General features: G+C 50.7%; 1 protein-coding gene across 3 annotated transcripts in view; it reads right to left on the bottom strand.

Annotated features, from left to right (window-relative positions):
• Nucleotides 1-19,642, bottom strand: part of PPP1R1A (protein phosphatase 1 regulatory inhibitor subunit 1A) — an 80,140-nt gene that overhangs the window by 25,258 nt on the left and 35,240 nt on the right. For all 3 annotated transcript variants that reach the window (XM_073318379.2, XM_073318378.2, XM_073318377.2), the window contains exon 2: nt 8,301-8,361. In XM_073318379.2, coding sequence (XP_073174480.1) covers nt 8,301-8,361 — 61 coding nt within the window. The remainder of the gene's footprint in view (nt 1-8,300; nt 8,362-19,642) is intronic.

Consider the following 19,642-nt stretch of genomic DNA (forward strand, 5'->3'; position numbering starts at 1 on the left):
ATGGGCACAAATCAGATGTCAAGAATTATAACATTCATAAACCAGTCGGAGAACACTTCAATCTCTCTGGTCACGCAATCACAGACATGAAAGTTGCGATATTACAACAGAAAAACTTCAAATCCAGACTCCAGCGAGAGACTGCTGAATTGGAATTCATTTGCAAATTGGATACAATTAACTTAGGCTTGAATGGAGACTGGGAGTGGCTAAGTCATTATGCAAGGTAGCCTATTTCCCCTTGTTTTCTCCTACTCCCCGCCCCCCCCCCCCCCCCCGATGTTCTTGTTAAACCCTGGATTTGTGCTGGAAATGGCCCACCTTGATTATCATACACATTGTAAGGAGAGTGATCACTTTAGATAAGCTATTACCAGCAGGAGAGTGGGGTGGGGTGGGGGGGAGAAAACCTTTTGAAGTGATAAACACCCATTTTTCATGGTCTGTGTGTATAAAAACATCCTCACTGTATTTTCCACTTTAATTATGCATCCGATGAAGTGAGCTGTAGCTCACGAAAGCTCATGCTCAAATAAATTGGTTAGTCTCTAAGGTGCCACAAGTACTCCTTTTCTTTTTGCGAATACAGACTAACACGGCTGCTACTCTGAAACCTGTATTATACAGTTCAGCCACTAGGTGGCAATGTGTAACACATACCTTAGTTAAGTTAACCTCTGTCATACCTGGCAAAGTATTAAAGGATCTTACAGTGCTCCCATCTAGTGTGTATCTTGCTCAGAAGGAAGCTCTGGGACCAACCCGTGTCTCTCCAGGAGCACGCCAATTGCCACACGTGTGCCTGCTGAGTGTGAAGGCACTGGCTTGTGCTAATAACCGTCAAGATAACGACAGTGAGGTAAAGTACAATGGATGTAACTCTCTCGTAAAGACAGGGCTTAGCCAGCCGCTATAGAGAACACAATTCCCTCAGCAGCAGCTAACCCAGTCTTAGCTGGGAGTGGCTAAGTCATTATGCAAGGTAGCCTGTTTCCTCTTGTTTTTTCCTACCCCCCCCCCCCCCGATGTTCTGGTTTAACTTGGATTTAAACTTGAAGAGTGGTCAGTTTGGATGAGCTATTACCAGCAGGAGAGTGAGTTTGTGTGTGTATGGGGGTGGGGGGGATGTGAGAAAACCTGGATTTGTGCAGGAAATAGCCCAACTTGATTGTCATGCACATTGTGGAAAGAGTTGTCACTTTGGATGGGCTATCACCAGCAGGAGAGTGAATTTGTGTGGGGGGGTGGAGGGTGAGAAAACCTGGATTTGTGCTGGAAATGGCCCACCTGATGATCACTTTAGATAAGCTATTACCAGCAGGACAGTGGGGTGGGAGGAGGTATTGTTTCATATTCTCTGTGTATATATAAAGTCTGCTGCAGTTTCCACGATATGCATCTGATGAAGTGAGCTGTAGCTCACGAAAGCTTATGCTCTAATAAATTGGTTAGTCTCTAAGGTGCCACAAGTACTCCTTTTCTTTTTGTAATAAGAAGCTGTCACCTAAGATGGTCCCAGGCTCCCCCATTGACTCCCCAGACTCCCCCATTGACACACCAAAAGAAGACCCAGTGCACATAGTTTCATAATAGGATGGTCCTGCTTCTTTTAAATGTCATTAGTAGGCTTCAGAGTCAACACCCATTGAGATGAATGGGGGCGGTTCACTCCTCTTACAGCCACTGCTCCAGTCTGTGCACACTCAAGTGAATATCACTGCATTTGTTACACTCGCTGATAACTGACTGCACTGGTGCTGTGCTCAGGTTGCATCAGCTGAGGATCTGGCCCTTAGTATATTTTTAATGAAAACTGAGATTCTGGAGAACAAGGAGGCAATCATCACAGAAAGAGACTGGCACAATGGTGGCTCACACAGCTCAATGCAAGAGTCCTGTGGATGCCACTCCCTCTCTTTACAGTTGTGTGGCAGGTTGCAAGGATGCCTGAGCCCTGCAGAACCCGTGAATTGGATCACGGAAGGCAGCAAGGGCCTGGTGTGGCTCTGGCTATGCTAAATCTCCCATCGTTAACATTTCGTTCCTGCTGTCACTTTCCATCTCTCCGAGACGGAGAGTTTACCCTGGCTGATGGAGCGTGTCTGCCAGCTCCTTTCATGGTAAGAGACAGAGCGTGGAGCCTTCTCCCTCCAATCTGGCTGCAGGGAGAATACCTGCATTGTGTGCATCAGAGGGTATCATGGCTGCAAAGGGGTTAGCAGGAAAGACAGACCAATTACAGCACAAATGAGCTTGGTCCACCTGCCAGCTCCTCTCAGCTCCATGCATTCAATTAATTTTTGTTTGCATAGACTTCATTTGTGCAGCTCTAGGAACCTCGCTGGCTCTGGCATTTTTTAACGGGCCGAACCAAACCCCCAGATCCAAATGCCACGGGCTTTTGGGATGTTTGAAACCTGGATCCAAATCAATGGCTCCAGCCCCAGTGAGGGACTTGGCATTTGAAAATCTGTCTGCCGCTGGTCCATAGCTGCTTTCCCTTCATCTGCAAGGGGGTTCTGCTCAGCCCCTTGGAGAGTGAGGGAGTGAGTGGCCGCAGCATTGCAAGCTCATTCATATTTGATCGCCCAGGAGTGTTTTTAAAAGACTGCAGCCCTCTGTGGGTCTCAGCAGCGTGTCACAGCTCATTTGTCAGTGGAGTGGAGGGAGCTGGGGCCTTAGTCGGAACAGCAGCTAAATCCTGCCAGCCGTGCTGCTCCCAGAAAGAGGTGAGGCCTTTCCTGGCCCCTAGAGGCACAGAGCAGAGCATTGCTGGGAGGGATTGCAACCCAAATCCAAGCAACAGCTGCCATTTTAATGGAACGCATGAGTGTGAGAGCGACCCTGGCTGTTCTGCGATAGGAATTAGCAAGCAGTGACTCCTTCCCTAGAGCTGGGCACAAAAAGCAAGCCAAAGGGAGTCGTACTAGCTTGGCCTACAACAGAAAACACTCTCACCTGAACCAACTAACATGAAGGGAGACCAGCTAATGGTTTGCACGTATCAGAAGGCAGGAAGCTATCCAGCAGGGACAGGCCCAGGGAGGTGAGGAGGGGTGAGCACTAGGAACGGTGGCACCAAGTTCTGAAAAGAAAAATCTAGGAGAGATAATTGGAAAATGGGCTTTTTGGGGGGCAGAAAATTTCAACTTTTTGGTGGGAAACAAAGTATTTCAATTTGGAAATGCCTCATGAGATCTGCAGTCTGAGTGCTCCAAACTCCCATTCCCCTCTGTAGGCCAGGCCCTGGTCAGACAGCAGCTCCCAGCTGGTGAGGGGAGGCAGTTGCATTATGAAGTCCTTGTGTATCTTGGGAGACATAGTCCAGCCCAGCTCATAGAGGAGAATGGGGAGATGAGGAAACAAACCACAGCTCCCATGAGGCACTACAGCAGGCTCTCTGAATTGAAATATTTGTTTTCAGGTGTTTGTTTTTTTGACAAAAAATGTGGTTTCCCTCTGAAAGCAGACTCTTTGGTCTGCTATTATTTAGTCAAAAATCCAATTTTCCATCAAAAATAATTTGATGGAATTAAAACCAGCTGGAAAATTTATGGCAGGCATCCAGGAAACACTGTAACAATGCAATCTCTATAGAGCTGGATGAATAACGGATTTTTTCATTCACTGGCTGAACCAAAAAATCAGAATTTCTGTTTGGCTTGTGCTGATCCGAAACAGAAAATGTTCAGGTTTCTTTTGTTTTCGGGTGATTTTTCCTCTTTTGTTTTGCTTTTTAAATTACTCTAGCTACATTCTGAAACAGAACATCCTTTCGAAAGTAAAAGTCAAAATGTTTCATTTTGAAAGTGTAAAAAGTTTCAATTTAAAAAAAAATATTTTTTTTAACAGCAGAAATTATTTGCTGAATTCCGCCTGAATTCATGAATAGCTTCAGTCAACCTAAAACTGATTTTTTTGTTGAATAAACTATTGCAGGGGTGGCCAAAGTGTGACTGGGAGACGGGGGAGCTTGGGACCTCTGCCTTGCAGCGGGGTCGGGTGGTAAGGGTTTCTGCCCAGCAGGGAGTGGGGTCTCAGGGCTTCTGTGCAGAAGGGAGGGGAGTCTTGGGGCATCAGCCCTGCAGGAGTCATCTACCAGGGCTAGGGGCTTCAGCAGGAGCAGGGCTGAAGCCCCAACCCATGGCTTCCAGAAGGTGTGCCCCAGCTCTTGAACTTCTGAAGATTGTAGTATGTACCTCGGCGGGCCAGTAAGTTTGGCCACCCCTGAACTATTGTCTGAAAAAGTTCACCCAGCTCTGGTTCTGTGTTGTTAGTGGGAGTCACCAGGTCATGCTATTACATACAGTCTTACAAGTTCTTTTCCCAGTGAGTGAGCAGCATCCAGCCTTCGAAGAAATGCTCTATTGTGGTTAGCTTTGCAATATAGTTTCTTTGGGGGAGCTGTTGCAAACCACTGAGAGTTTGCTCCTTGCCCGACTCTTTCTAGCTAGAACCAATTCAGGGGCAGGGTTACTCCATGGGCACCAGGAATTTAATAAATGTTTCTTTCCAGAAAGCAGCTTGGAGTGTCACTAATGAGCCTTTTGCTTGTTGGTCACTGCTTTGAATCCCAGTGTAGCTGGACTTAGAACTAGCAAGTCAATCACGCCAAAAGGCTCCAGAACAGCGTTTCTGACCAGCTCCCTGCTCCAGGACAGTGCTAGTCATTTCTCCTTCGGAGCGGGGAGCTGGGACTGGGGGCTCCAGCGCTCTTTTTTTAGGACTCAAGCACTGTCTGAAATTTGTTCCCCTCCAGCTAGGCAGCCCTGACATGCAGTACTGGATTTACCACCATGGTGCTGGGCCCACAGTCCAAAGGGGCCCTGGCCTGGCCTGCTCTTCTCTGCCCCCCGCTGTCTCCTGTGGGGGCAGAAGCTTGATGCTGCTGGCTCCTGTTGCAGCAGGACAGGCTCTGCCAGCAGCCAAGCTCCTCCCCTGCTTCTCCTAGCATGCTGCATTCCCTCCCCTCCCCATCTCCCAGCCACCGATCAGCTGTTTGCCTGCAGGAGGGAGGGGGAAGAGCAGAGCCTCAGCATGCTGGCTGCTCTGGGGTGGGGTGGGGTGGGGTGGGGTGGGGGGGTGGGACCTTGGAGATGGGGCTGGAATCGGGGCTACCCCCTCCAGCCCCTGCCGTGAGCACCCCCATGACCCCAGCCCACATCCCCAGTCCCAACTCCTGCACCCCCTCACACCTCCCCAACCCCCTGCCCAACTTCTGCACCCCCCTCACACCTCCCCAGCCTCCGTCCTGACTCCTGCACCCCCCACACATACCCCACCCTGAGCACCAAACGGGAGCTCCTGCACCCCCCTCCCATTCCCACTTGCACCCCTCGCACCAAACAGGAGCTTCCTCAGGTAAGCGCTCCACACCCCAACCTCCTGCCCCAACCTTGAGCCCCCACCCTCACCCTAGCTCCTGGCCAGACCCCGCACTCCAACATTGTTTTACATTTTTTTGTATAAAGCGCTCTTATCCAAAGCTCTTTAGAATAGTTAGCTAACGGCACAAACAATATTTGGAAAGATCATTAAGTGTCCGTCGAGACCCTCTGCGATTTTTAAGTGGTCTGTGGAAAAATAAGTTAGACTACAAGAACAATCAAGGTACCTCACTTTATTTTCATTTACTTACTATTACTTATAGGAGGAGGATGAAGAAAAAAAGAATGAAAAACGGGGGCAGGGGGAGATAAGAGAGAATGTTCTTTTTGTTGGCGGGGTCCCAAGGAGGGGCCCCAAAAATGAAGCTGAGCACAGGGCCGGGGGGGCCCCACTAACTCTAAATCCACCACTGGCTGTCACGTCATATGGGCTGGGGATACTGTGCCGACTGATCCCCCCAGTCTCCAACCTACCTGGGTAGCAGTACAACAGACATGGCCCTGCCCGCTAGCTCCTCTCCACTCCCTAGCCCACCCACCACTTGCTTCCCCCCCCCACTGCTTAAAAATGATTGTTTGCCCCTTCCCCTCCGCTCAGGGTTTTCTGGCGGCCCTGTTGCCAGGTATCCAGTTTTAGACTGAAAACTCCAGTAGAAAACGGGACCTGAGTGTCCGGTTAGCAGTGCTGAGTGGAAACTAAAAGTCCGGTTATAGGAGTAACCACATTAGCCTCCTCTCCCCCCACTCCCAACACCCACCCCAGAGGGCTGGAAGAAAGCCTGTCCTGCTGCTGCAGGAGGGGGCAGCTCCGTGCAGAGAGAGACGAAGAGACTGGGCTAGAACCAGGTAGGTACCCGCTTTATGTGGGCAGGGGTGGGAGGGGGATCCTGTTTACACCGTCCCTAGCCCTGCTGCGCTTGCAGTTTACCCATGGCCCCCCCCTTGCTCCGGGAACCAACCCTAGCTCCCACCCCACTGTGCTTTTGCCCCCGGCCCCTTTTACAATCATTCCCCACAAATATGTTTGGCACTGGGCCCACAAAAAGTTAATCCGGCCCTGCTGACATGAAATGAGTTTGTCGAATCTCCATTCCAACTTCTACACTACCACCGTGCTGCATGCGAGACAGTGAACTGCTGGGGCCAGGGACTGTCCCACACCTGTCTGTACAGTGCCCTGTGTGACCGGACCCTGTTCTCAGCTGGGGCCTCTAATGAGAGCTCCAGCAGGAGGGGCCAAACCTGCCTTACTCGTGATGACTGTGGTAGAGTTGACAGCACCGTAACCATGGGGGGAGGTATGGGGGGGAGGAAGTCCCTGGATCAAAACAAAACAAAATAAAATACATGATTTTGCAGACAGGCTCATGAGCTGTAAACTTAGAATATCAGGGTTGGAAGGGACCTCAGGAGATCATCTAGTCCAACCCTCTGCTCAAAGCAGGACCAAGCCCCAATTTTTTCCCCAGATCCCTAAATGGCCCCCTCAAGGATTAAGCTCACAACCCTGGGTTTAGCAGACCAATGCTCAAACCACTGAGCTATCCCTCCATACAGCCACCACAACCATCTGACCACATGCAGGTCACAAAACGCCTTAACACAAGCCCCTTCCAAATCAGTGGCCTGGTATCAAAGATGCTGATCACCTTCCTCCCCCTCGAGTCAACAAGAACTGGGAAGTCGGAAGTAAGAACAATCAGGCCATGTATTTCAGAGCCTCAATATGGGATTCAGGACCCGACTGTGGGGTCCACATTGGAAATCGCTGTCGTTGGTCTCTGCAGTGCTGTCCGAGTCCTGCTGCTTTTTACCCACTTGCATGGCTCATGCCAACCTCTCTGCTAACTTGCTCCCCATGTCTGGTGCACACAATCATCCCATGCCCAGAGGAAACACCCCCCAACCCCCCACCTGACAGGCCCTGGGCGCAGCCTGCATGGGCCAGGCGTGCGGCTGGGAGGGAAGCACAGTGAAAAACAGAACAGAAGAGCAAGGGAGAGAGCTGGAGAGAGAAGGAGGGAGAGGGAGAAGGTGATGAGGGAAGCTGGAAAGATTCAAGGAGGGGGAGGGTAGCACAGTAGCCAGCCACATCCCTGCCCCACAACCCAGAGGCTGGGAGCCCCATGGCTGCTGTCAGAGTCTACACATCACGTTGCAGGTCAGATGCAGCCCTTGCAAGCAGAGGGAAGGCGGCCACCTTGACATCTCCCTAGACAGACAGAGAGACAGACAAACAGATCCCAGGGACACATAGTTCAGCCAGGCAGCTGCTGCCTGGTGCGGGGAGAAGCTGCCAAGGACTCCTGGGATGGGACAGCACAGGCCAGGCCTCTCCGATGCCAGAGGCAGCTGTTTCCAAGGGAGACGGAAGATGGATGGGGTGAGGCAGGGGGCTGAGCTCCCTGGGACTCTGTGACTGCTCCAGCCCTGGGAGCAGAGCAGGAAGCGCAGCCTGGACTGGAGCAAGGTGGTGCTGGTTGGGGTGGGGAAGCAGCCAGGAGGGAAAGTGAGGGGGAGATCCCCCTCTGATGAGGGAGCAAGTCTCCCCGCCCCCTGAGTCTGGGGGTATGCGCTGCGCGGCAGTACGAGAGCAGTGGTGCCTAAAAATTCACCACTGGCGCACGGCCAGAACCCAGGACTGCTCTTCTGGACATCAGGCCCTTAACCATGATCCTTTGCCCAGGCCCACTGGCTGGCCAGGGGCTGCGCCCCTCATTAACGGGGAGCAGGTTTTGGAGCCGTAGGGGAGGGAGTGGGGTTGGTGTGCCTGGAGAGGCCCCTGGCATAAGGGCCTGGACTCTGCAAGTTCCACCCAGACGCAGGGCCAGGCCTGAGAAAGGAAACCGTTTTCCCCGGGTCTCCGGAAGAGAGACTGATTCCTGCAAATCATCTGCTGGCTACAGGTCTCACCTGGGGATGACTGGTCGCTGCTCAGAACCAGGGTGGCGGGAGTTGGCCGGCGCCTCCGGATCTAGACAGAGAGAGGGGACAAAAATAATCTCTACATATCAGAGGAGACAAAGCAATACAATACGGCAGCACCCCAGAGACTGACCCAACACGCGGTGTCAGCCTGCCACTGCCTGGGTGCAGCAAGCTGCTTGCAACTGGCCACTGCGTTGTCTCATCCATCAGAGGCACTGCTGTGCGCAGCAGGCCTGATCCCACCCTCCCCCTATATCCAAGGCGAGGGCGGGGTGGGCAGCACATTGCTGAGAGCAGAGTTTAGCCTGGTGCTGCCTGTCTGTAGGTACTTACTGCACCCTAGCCATTTGTCTCTTGTACAACAGCTGCAGGTGGGCTGATATTTAGCACAGCATTAATTAGAGATGCCTCAAACCCCCAAATCTGCATCTGGGGGAGGATTTCATACAACCATAAAGTTGCAAGGAGGTGGGAGTTCGCTCTGGGATTCTGGTTCTGTATCACCTCCCAGCTGAGGATCCCAAAGCACCGTACAAATATAAATGACTCCTCCCCTGGGCAGGTAGAGAAAGAATGTTGTCACCACTTTATAGATGGGGAAACTGAGGCATGAGAGAGGCCCATGGTCACACATAAAATTGATGACAAACATGAGTATAGAATCCAGGTCTCCTGTCTTGAACCACAAGCCCAGTCTCACTCCTCCGTTAGTGTATCTAACATGGCAACATGCAGCAATATTGACTAGAGCTGTCCAAAAATTTCCATTAATATTTTTGGATGGAAAATGGCTTTTGGACCAAATGGAAATTTTCAAAAAATAATTTCCATTTCCATTGAAAATGGGTTTTTGTCAAAAATACAAAACCCCAAAAGCTGAGATATTTTGGTTTAAATCTGTTTTTTTTCCCAGTTTTTCACCAGAAACAAAACTGTTTTTCAAAGGAAAATTGCAGCAGAATGGCTAAACTTTTCACGGGGGGAAATGATTGCCCAACCAGCTCCGCTATTCCCTTATGTAACACGGGCTTTGTCTGTGTTTACAGAGCTGCAGGACTTACTGAAGAAACTACCTACACCCACGGGAGAGCTTCTCTCATCAGTGTAGGTACTCCACCTCCGTGAGAGGCTTGTTGCTATGTTGACAGGAGAAGCCCTTCTGTTGACTGCACTGTCTGCACCAGGAGCTAGGACAGTGTAACCGTGTCACTCAAGGCTCCTGACGGACACAATGATACCAACATATGCTTGTAGTGTAGACCAGGGTACAGACAATGAAGGACAACGTCTCTTTAAGAAAAAGCTGCAAAAAGTGACGAGGGAGCCATACATTATTTATAACTGATACAATCATTGCATCAGCCCGGGGCAGCAAGCTTGCAGATCCATTGGATTACTGAAATAATGAGGTAGTGGCGCCCAGTGGATAGTGCTGCACCTGGTCTGCTCGGTGACCTTGGGAAAGTCAACTTCCTTGCTCTGTGCCTCAGTGTCCCCATCTGTAAAACAGGGATAATGATCCTGACCTCCCTGTAAAGCGCTTTGCGATCTACTGATGAAAAGCGCTAGACATGAGCTAGGGATTTCTACTTTCTAGAGTTTAGGATCTATAGTGTTACTCTTTTGAACATCTGGCCCACTTCTCTTGGCGTCTAAATGGGAGCTGAGGTCTTTTAAAAATCTGGCTCAGGAGGCAACACTGGATAGGAGGAAGGCTGGACTTGTAGGCAGGTTGTTGGGACTGTGGTAATGAGGGCTCAATTCCCAGCTCTGCCACAGCGTCCTGGTGTGACCTTGAGTTAATCACATAATCCCTCCCTTCTCTCCTCCTCTGGCATGCCTGCTAGGTTGTGAGCTCTTGGGGCAGGTGATGTGTTTGGACAGTACCCAGCACTTGGGTGTGATGGGAGTGCAAACAGGAATGAGTCTTGAGAGGATGTAGCTGGAGGCAAGGGTGTAAATCAGCAGAGCTCCAGCAAAGGAGCTGCTCCCTGACGCCTCTCTATAGTGCCATAAGTTTCTCCATGGCTGGGTGGCTTGGAGCCTAGGCAGCTTCCAGCAAGCTCAGCAGGATGCAGATGTCCTTTAAAATCAATGCCTTAAACAGTTCCTGGCAAACATGGAAAATATTGACTATAATAAGGTGCGTGGGCTAAATTATACCCAGTGCTGATAAACACTTGGCAATGACTGGGCTGTTTTGTGGTCCTGTTTAGCTCCACTCTTCCTCCTCCAACGAGGCTGCCTCTTATTAATAGCGCTCTTCATCGCCAGAGCACTTCAACAAGGGTAATTAATTAATCATTTAATCCGAGCGCTTGCTGTGTTCAACGCACGGTACAGCCATTAACCACCAGGGCACATTTAACAAAGTGATCACACCAAAGCTGGGCACTGCCCATTGCTCAGTACAGAGAGTGGAGCCCACCTGCGCTGTTCGATCATTTACATTTGTTTAGTTTGGGTGACAGGTGGCTGGATGGAGATGCATCAAGAGTGAAGCCTGACTAGCCAGGGGGCGGGGTCCCATGACAGCTGGGGGAGGCAGCTGACCAAGATAGAATTATAGCCTTGTACTTAAGGTGTTGTATTGAGACTCAGAAATTCTGGGTGCAATTCCTGGCTCTGCCACAGGTGCTTTGTGTGACCCTGGGGAAATCCCTTAGCCTTGGTCTACACTACGAGTTTAGGTCAAATTTAGCAGTGTTAGATCGATTTAACCCTGCACCCGTCCCCATGACGAAGCCATTTTTGTCGACTTAAAGGGCTCTTAAAATCGATTTCTGTACTCCTCCCCGACGAGGGGATTAGCGCTGAAATCGACATCGCCGGGTCGAATTTGGAGTAGTGTGGACGCAATTCAACAGTATTGGCCTCCGGGAGCTATCCCAGAGTGCTCCATTGTGACCACTCTGGACAGCACTTTCAACTCAGATGCACTAGCCAGGTACATAGGAAAAGCACCAGGAACTTTTGATTTTCATTTTCTATTTGGCCAGCCTGGCGAGGTCATCAGCACAGGTGACCATGCAGTCCCAGAATCACAAAAGAGCTCCAGCATGGACCGAACGGGAGGTACGGGATCTGATCGCTGTATGGGGAGAGGAATCCGTGCTGGCAGAACTCCGTTCCAAAAGACAAAATGCCAAAATATTTGAAAAAATCTCCAAGGGCATGAAGGACAGAGGCTATAACAGGGACCCGCAGCAGTGCCACATGAAAATTAAGGAGCTCAGGCAAGGCTACCAAAACACCAAAGAGGAAAACGGCCGCTCTGGGTCAGACCCCCAGACATGCAGCTTTTCTGTGATGAGCTGCATGCCATTCTAGGTGGTGCCCCTACCACTACCCCGCCCCTGTACGTGGACTCCTGTGTGAAAGTAGAATGAATTATATTGAAATTATAATTCATTAAAGAAATGCTGCTTGAAAGGTTTGTTGAAATATAGTTGTCAGGAAGAGAAACATTAAGGAGTGTGAGACAATGGGTCCTCAAACTAATTAATTTAGCGCTCCTACTGAGCTAGGAGATTGGTAAACTTTAGTATGCTAATAAGATATGTATGTATATTTGTCAGATTCTGCTTCCTTTTGTCTCCTATGTTAAATTGGCTTTGGCTTATCTGTATAAATAAGTTAGCTTGAGCTTTTGCAGGGAGCTCACATATATCTGGGTGCATTGGCAAAGCGCTTTGCTAATAAACAGAGTGGTCTGACAAATTCAGTGAGTCTTGCATCTGACTTTGACACCTGCAAGGAAGTAGTCTCACGCAACAGGGATGAGGATTTTGGGGACGAGGTAGATGATGAGGAGGAGGATGAAACCGTTCTCCCCGACAGCCAGGAACTGTTTATCACCCTGGAGCCAATACCCTCCCAAGGCGGCTCCCAGAGCTTGAAGGTGGAGAAGGCACCTCTGGTGAGTGTACCTTTGTAAATATAATACATGGTTTAAAAGCAAGCGTGTTTAATGATTAATTTGCCCTGAAGACTTGGGATACATTCATGGCCAGTACAGCTACTGGAAAAGTCTGTTAACATGTCTGGGGATGGAGTGGAAATCCTCCAGGGACATCTCAGTGAAGCTCTCCTGGAGGTACTCCCAAAGCCTTTGCAAAAGGTTTCTGGAGAGGGCAGCCTTATTCCATCCTCCATGGTAGGACACTTTACCACCCCAGGCCAGTAGTACGTAGTCTGGAATCATTGCATAACAAAGCATGGCAGCGCATGATCCCGGTGTTTGCTGGCATTCAAGCAACATCCGTTCTTTATCTCTCTGTGTTATCCTCAGGAGAGTGATATCATTCATGGTCACCTGGTTGAAATAGGGGAATTTTATTAAGGGGACGTTCAGAGGCAGCCGTTCCTGCTGGGCTGTTTGCCTGTGGCTGAAAAGAAATCATTCTCGCTGTTAGTCATGCGGTGGGGGGAGGGGTGCAGCGATCATCCCACAGAATTGGGTCGGCGGGTGGGGGGAACTTTGTACCAAAAGCACATGTGCTATGTAATGTTAACAGCTTGGTTCACTGTGAAAGAGTCTACCCATTGTTCTCTAAAATGTGTCTTTTTAAATACTACTCTCCCTTTTTTTCCTCCCGCAGCGCCAAATCATAGAATCATAGAATATCAGGGTTGGAAGGGACCTCAGGAGGTCATCTAGTCCAACCCCCTGCTCAAAAGCAGGACCAATCCCCAATTAAATCATCCCAGCCAGGGCTTTGTCAAGCCTGACCTTAAAAACTTCTAAGGAAGGAGATTCCACCACCTCCCTAGGCAACGCATTCCAGTGTTTCACCACCCTCCTAGTGAAAAAGTTTTTCCTAATATCCAACCTAAACCTCCCCCACTGCAACTTGAGACCATTACTCCTTGTCCTGTCCTCTTTTACCACTGAGAATAGTCTAGAACCATCCTCTCTGGAACCACCTCTCAGGTAGTTGAAAGCAGCTATCAAATCCCCCCTCATTCTTCTCTTCTGCAGACTAAACAATCCCAGTTCCCTCAGCCTGTCCTCATAAGTCATGTGTTCCAGACCCCTAATCATTTTTGTTGCCCTTCGCTGGACTCTTTCCAATTTATCCACATCCTTCTTGTAGTGTGGGGCCCAAAACTGGACACAATACTCCAGATGAGGCCTCACCAATGTTGAATAGAGGGGAACGATCACGTCCCTCGATCTGCTCGCTATGCCCCTACTTATACATCCCAAAATGCCATTGGCCTTCTTGGCAACAAGGGCACACTGCTGGCTCATATCCAGCTTCTCGTCCACTGTCACCCCAGGTCCTTTTCCGCAGAACTGCTGCCTAGCCATTTGGTCCCTAGTCTGTAGCTGTGCAATGTTTCAACGCTCCCCCTAACATCTCCATCCCAGAGGCTTGCGCAGATAAGGTGGAAAAAAGGCACTCGCAATGAAATGTTCTCTGAGCTCCTGCAGTCCTCCTGCACTGAAAGAGCTCAGCAGAACGCGTGGAGGTAAGCAATGTCAGAGTCCAGGAAAGCACAAAATGAATGTGAGGAGAGGAGGGACACGCGAGAGGAGAGGAGGGACAAGCGAGAGGAGAGGTGGCGTCAGCGTGATGAGAGGAGGCAGGAGGCAATGCTGAGGCTAGTGGAGGATCAAACTGATATGCTCCGGCATATGGTTGAGCTGCAGGAAAGGCAGCAGGAGCACAGACCCACTGCAGCCCCTGTGTAACCAACCGCCCTCCTCCCCAGGTTCCATAGCCTCCTCACCCAGACACCCAAGAACACGGGGGGGCGGAGGGGCCCTCTGGGCTCCCAACCACTCCACCCCAGAGGACTGCCCGAGCAACAGAAGGCTGACATTCAATAAGTTTTGAAGTGCAGTATGGCCTTGTCCTTCCCTCCTTCCTTCCTCCACCACCCCACCCGGTGCTTCCCTCCTCCCGCACCCCTCCCGGGCTACCTTGGCAGTTATCCCCCTATTTGTGTGATGAATTAATAAAGAGTGCATGAATTTGAAACAACAATGACTTTATTGCCTCTGCAAGTGGTAATCGAAGGTGGGAGGGCGGTTGGCCTACAGGGAAGTAAAGTGAACCAAAGGGCGGGGGTTTTCATCAAGGAGAAATAAACAGAACTGTCTCACCGTAGTCTGGCCAGTCATGAAATTGGTTTTCAAAGCTTCTCTGATGTGCACCGCGCCCTGCTGTGCTCTTCTAACCTCCCTGGTGTCTGGCTGCACATAACCAGCAGCCAGGCAATTTGCCTCAACCTTCCACCCCGCCATAAATGTCTCCCCCTTACTCTCACAGATATTGCGGAGCGCACAGCAAGCAGTAATAACAGTGGGAATATTGGTTTCGCTGAGGTCCAACCAAGTCAGTAAACTGGGCCAGCGCCCTTTTAAATGTCCAAATGCACATTCTACCACCAGTCTGCACTTGCTCAGCCTGTACTTGAACAGCTCCTGACTACTGTCCAGGGTGCCTGTGTACGGCTTCATGAGCCATGGCATTAAGGGGTAGGCTGGGTCCCTGAGGATAACTATAGGCATTTCAACATCCCCAGTGGTTATTTTCTGGTCTGGAAAGTAAGTCCCTTGCTGCAGCCGTTCCCACAGACCAGAGTTCCTGAAGACGTGGGCGTCATGTACCTTTCCCAGCCATCCCACGTTGATGTTGGTGAAACATCCCTTGTGATCCACAAGTGCTTGCAGCACCATTGAAAAGTACCCCTTGCGGTTTACGTACTGGCTGCCAAGGTGCTCCGGTGCCAAGATAGGGATATGGGTTCCGTCTATCGCCCCACCACAGTTAGGGAATCCCATTGCAGCAAACCCATCCACTATGACCTGCACATTTCCCAGGGTCACTACCCTTGATAGCAGCAGCTCAGTGATCACATTGGCTACTTGGATCACAGCAGCCCCCACAGTAGATTTGCCCACTCCAAATTGATTCCCCACTGACCGGTAGCTGTCTGGCATTGCAAGCTTCCACAGAGCTATCACCACTTGCTTGTGAACTTATGGGGGCTGCTCTCATCTTGGTATTCTTGCGCTTCAGGGCAGGGGAAAGCAAGTCACAAAGTTTCATGAAAGTGCCCTTACACATGCCAAAGTTTCACAGCCACTGGGAATCGTCCCAGACCTGAAACACTATGCAGTCCCACCAGTCTGTGCTTGTTTCCCGGGCCCAGAATCGGCGTTCCACGGCATGAGCCTGCCCCATTGCCACCAGGATGGCCAAATAGCCCATACTTAGAGAGAAGTCTGTGTCCATGTCCTTGTCTCTCTCCTCACCGTGCTGCTGTTGCCTCCTCGCCTGCTTTTGCAGGTTCTGGTTCTGAACATACTGCAGGATAATGCGCAAGGTGTTTACAATGCTCATAACTGCCGCGGTGATCTGAGCGGGCTCCATGCTTGCCATGGTATGGCGTCTGCAGGAGAGTAGGAGTGCAGAGTTGAGTGGAAGCGGTGGCTGACGACGGATGCCATGAGAATAGATATTTATAGAGAACGACGAGAGGACCTGCGAGGTGGATTCATGAGAGCGGGAGAGCAGAGTTGCAGCAGAAGCGGGAGCCCATGACAGTCAACATGGAGAAATTTGCTATCAGGGCAAGAGCAGGAGAGCAGAGTTGCCGTGGAAGCGGTGGTTTGATGACGACGGTTAGCAGTCCTGCTGCACCATCTGCTGAAAGCAGTATGGTGTCCGCACGGAAAACAGGTGCAAAACGATTGTCTGCCGTTGCTTTCACGGAGGGAGAGGCGACTAACGACATGTACCCCAAACCACCCGCGACAATGTTTTTGCCCCATCAGGCACTGGAATCTCAACCCAGGATTTCAATGGGCGGCAGAGACTGCGGGAACTGTGGGATAGCTATCCACAGTGCAACGCTTCGAAAGTCGACGCTAGCCACAGCACTGTGGACGCACTCCGCCGACTTAATGTGCTTAGTGGGGACACTGTATAAAATTGCTTCCTAAAAAATCGACTTCTATACATTCGACCTAATTTTGTAGTGTAAAGTATTCAGTTTCCTAACTTTCCCCGATTTCGGGCTTCTTTCAATGGAACTTAGGAGCCTAAAAACCTTTGTGGATCCAGGCCTTAGTGTCTCTGGGCCTCAGCTCCTCATGTGTAACATGGGGAAATTATATAAAGTTAGTCTGTCTTGCCTAGTTAAGAGTGTGAGCTCCCTGGGGCAGGAAGTGCCCATCCAGCCGTAGTGATATGGGGCCCTGATCTCAGCTGTGTGTCTTTGCTTTCCATCTGGCTGGGTTCACCCCCTGCAGACAACCTTGTAAAGGAGCCTTGGTTCGCATGGACATTGTGGGGATGGCTGTTCTTGGTGCTGCTGCCCAGGGGGACAGTGTGTTTCACCCACCAATACCAAGCATTTGCTCTTTGCCCCAAAGATGCAGCTTGTGCCCTGTTTAAAAAGTTTTGGTCAACCAATCAGGGTGCATACACAGCACCATGGGGCTTTGGTGGCCAGTCACAGCCAGGATGAGCTGAGCTTGTGCTGCCCATGGAGAGGGGACCTTTCTCTCTCCTCTTTCACGGCCTGCAGCTCTGTGACAGCCCCAGCTGTAACATGGGCAGCTCTACGGAAGCCCAGGCCGAGTTGCCTGCGGGCAGCAGCACCACCCAGAATTGCCATAGCAGTGTCCCCTACAGCCCTGGTCCCTCTCACAGCTGGCCTGCTTCCTCTGGCCCCAGCCTGCTCCAGCACCCCCAGTCCTGGGGCCAGTGGTGGGGCCTGTGATTGTCAATTCAGTCCCTGCGCCAGGGCCATTCTCCTGCAGCTGCATACAGGGCCTTTCCCCTCCTGGCAGCAGTAAAGGGACATGGTGGGATGCAGAATCTCGCCCCCAGTCAAAGGAGGCCCAGCAAGTCACACCCCAGGCCAGGTGTCATAGAATAATAGACTATTAGGTTTGGAAGAGTCCTCAGGCAGTCATCTAGTTCAACTGCCTGCTTAAAGCAGGACCAATCCCAACTAAATCATCCCAGCCAGGGCTTTGTCAAGCCTGACCTTAAAAACCTCTAAGGATGGAGATTCCACCACCTCCCTAGGTAACCCATTCCAGTGCTTCACCACCCTCCTAGTGAAAGAGTGTTTCTTAATATCCAACCTAGACCTCCCCCACTGCAACTTGAGACCATTGCTCCTCGTTCTGTCATCTACCACCACTGAGAACAGCCGAGCTTCATCCTCTTTGGAACCCCCCTTCAGGTAGTTGAAGGCTGCTACCAAATCCCCGCCCCCACTTCTCTTCTGCAGACTAAATAAACCCAGTTCCCTCAGCCTCTCCTCGTAAGTCGTGTGCCCCAGCCCCCTAATCATTTTTGTTGCCCTCTGCTGGACTCTCTCCAATTTGTCCACATCTTTTCTGCAGTGGAGAGACCAAAACTGGACGCAATACTCCAGCTGTGACCTCACCAGTGCCGAATAGAGGGGAATAATCACTTCCCTCAATCTGCTGGCAGTGCTCCTATTAATGCAGCCCAACATGCTGTCAACAAGGGCACACTGCTGACTCATATCCAGCTTCTCGACCTCTTTAATCCCCAGGTCCTTTTCTGCAGCACTGCCCCTTAGCCAGTCAGTCCCCACCTTTAGCAGTGCATGGGATTCTTCTGTCCTAAGTGCAGGACACTGCACTTGTCCTTGTTTAAGCTCATCAGATTTCTTTTGGCCCAATCCTCCAATTTGTCTAGGTCACTCTGGACCCTATCCCTACCCTCGAGCTTATCTACCTACCTACTCCGCCCACCCTCCCACCCCATGACTTTCTGCTGGGGGGAGCCGCCGGCCCCAGGTGCCCAATGCAAGCTGAGCTGGTGCGGTGTCTCGCTGCGGTGTCTTTCTTCCGGCAGCTCACGGAGGCTACTAGATCGCATGCCCTGATTCTCATGGGTGACTTTAATTTTCCTGATATCTGCTGGGAGAGCAATACAGCGGTGCATAGACAATCCAGGAAGTTTTTGGAAAGCGTAGGGGACAATTTCCTGGCGCAAGTGCTAGAGGAGACAACTAGGGGGGGCGCTTTTCTTGACCTGCTGCTCACAAACTGGGTAGAATTAGTGGGGGAAGCAAAAGTGGATGGGAATCTGGGAGGCAGTGACCATGAGTTGGTTGAGTTCAGGATCCTGACGCAGGGAAGAAAGGTAAGCAGCAGGATACGGACCCTGGACTTCAGGAAAGCAGACTTCGACTCCCTCAGGGAACGGATGGCCAGGATCCCCTGGGGGACTGACTTGAAGGGGAAAGGAGTCCAGGAGAGCTGGCTGTATTTCAAGGAATCCCTGTTGAGGTTACAGGGACAAACCATCCCGATGAGTCGAAAGAATAGTAAATATGGCAGGCGACCAGCTTGGCTTAATGGTGAAATCCTAGCGGATCTTAAACATAAAAAAGAAGCTTACAAGAAGTGGAAGGTTGGACATATGACCAGGGAAGAGTATAAAAATATTGCTCGGGCATGTAGGAATGATATGAGGAGGGCCAAATCGCACCTGGAGCTGCAGCTAGCCAGAGATGTCAAGAGTAACAAGAAGGGTTTCTTCAGGTATGTTGGCAACAAGAAGAAAGCCAAGGAAAGTGTGGGCCCCTTACTGAATGAGGGAGGCAACCTAGTGACAGAGGATGTGGAAAAAGCTAATGTACTCAATGCTTTTTTTGCCTCTGTCTTCACTAACAAGGTCAGCTCCCAGACTGCTGCGCTGGGCATCACAAAATGGGGAAGAGATGGCCAACCCTCTGTGGAGATAGAGGTGGTTAGGGACTATTTAGAAAAGCTGGACGTGCACAAGTCCATGGGGCCGGACAAGTTGCATCCGAGAGTGCTGAAGGAATTGGCGGCTGTGATTGCAGAGCCATTGGCCATTATCTTTGAAAACTCGTGGCGAACTGGGGAAGTCCCGGATGACTGGAAAAAGGCTAATGTAGTGCCAATCTTTAAAAAAGGGAAGAAGCAGGATCCTGGGAACTACAGGCCAGTCAGCCTCACCTCAGTCCCTGGAAAAATCATGGAGCAGGTCCTCAAAGAATCAATCCTGAAGCACTTGCATGAGAGGAAAGTGATCAGGAACAGCCAGCATGGATTCACCTAGGGAAGGTCATGCCTGACTAATTTAATCGCCTTTTATGATGAGATTACTGGTTCTGTGGATGAAGGGAAAGCAGTGGATGTATTGTTTCTTGACTTTAGCAAAGCTTTTGACACGGTCTCCCACAGTATTCTTGTCAGCAAGTTAAGGAAGTACGGGCTGGATGAATGCACTATAAGGTGGGTAGAAAGCTGGCTAGATTGTCGGGCTCAACGGGTAGTGATCAATGGCTCCATGTCT

Source organism: Lepidochelys kempii, chromosome 20 (genome assembly GCF_965140285.1).
Source record: "Lepidochelys kempii isolate rLepKem1 chromosome 20, rLepKem1.hap1, whole genome shotgun sequence".
In the NCBI taxonomy this organism is placed as follows: domain Eukaryota; kingdom Metazoa; phylum Chordata; order Testudines; family Cheloniidae; genus Lepidochelys; species Lepidochelys kempii.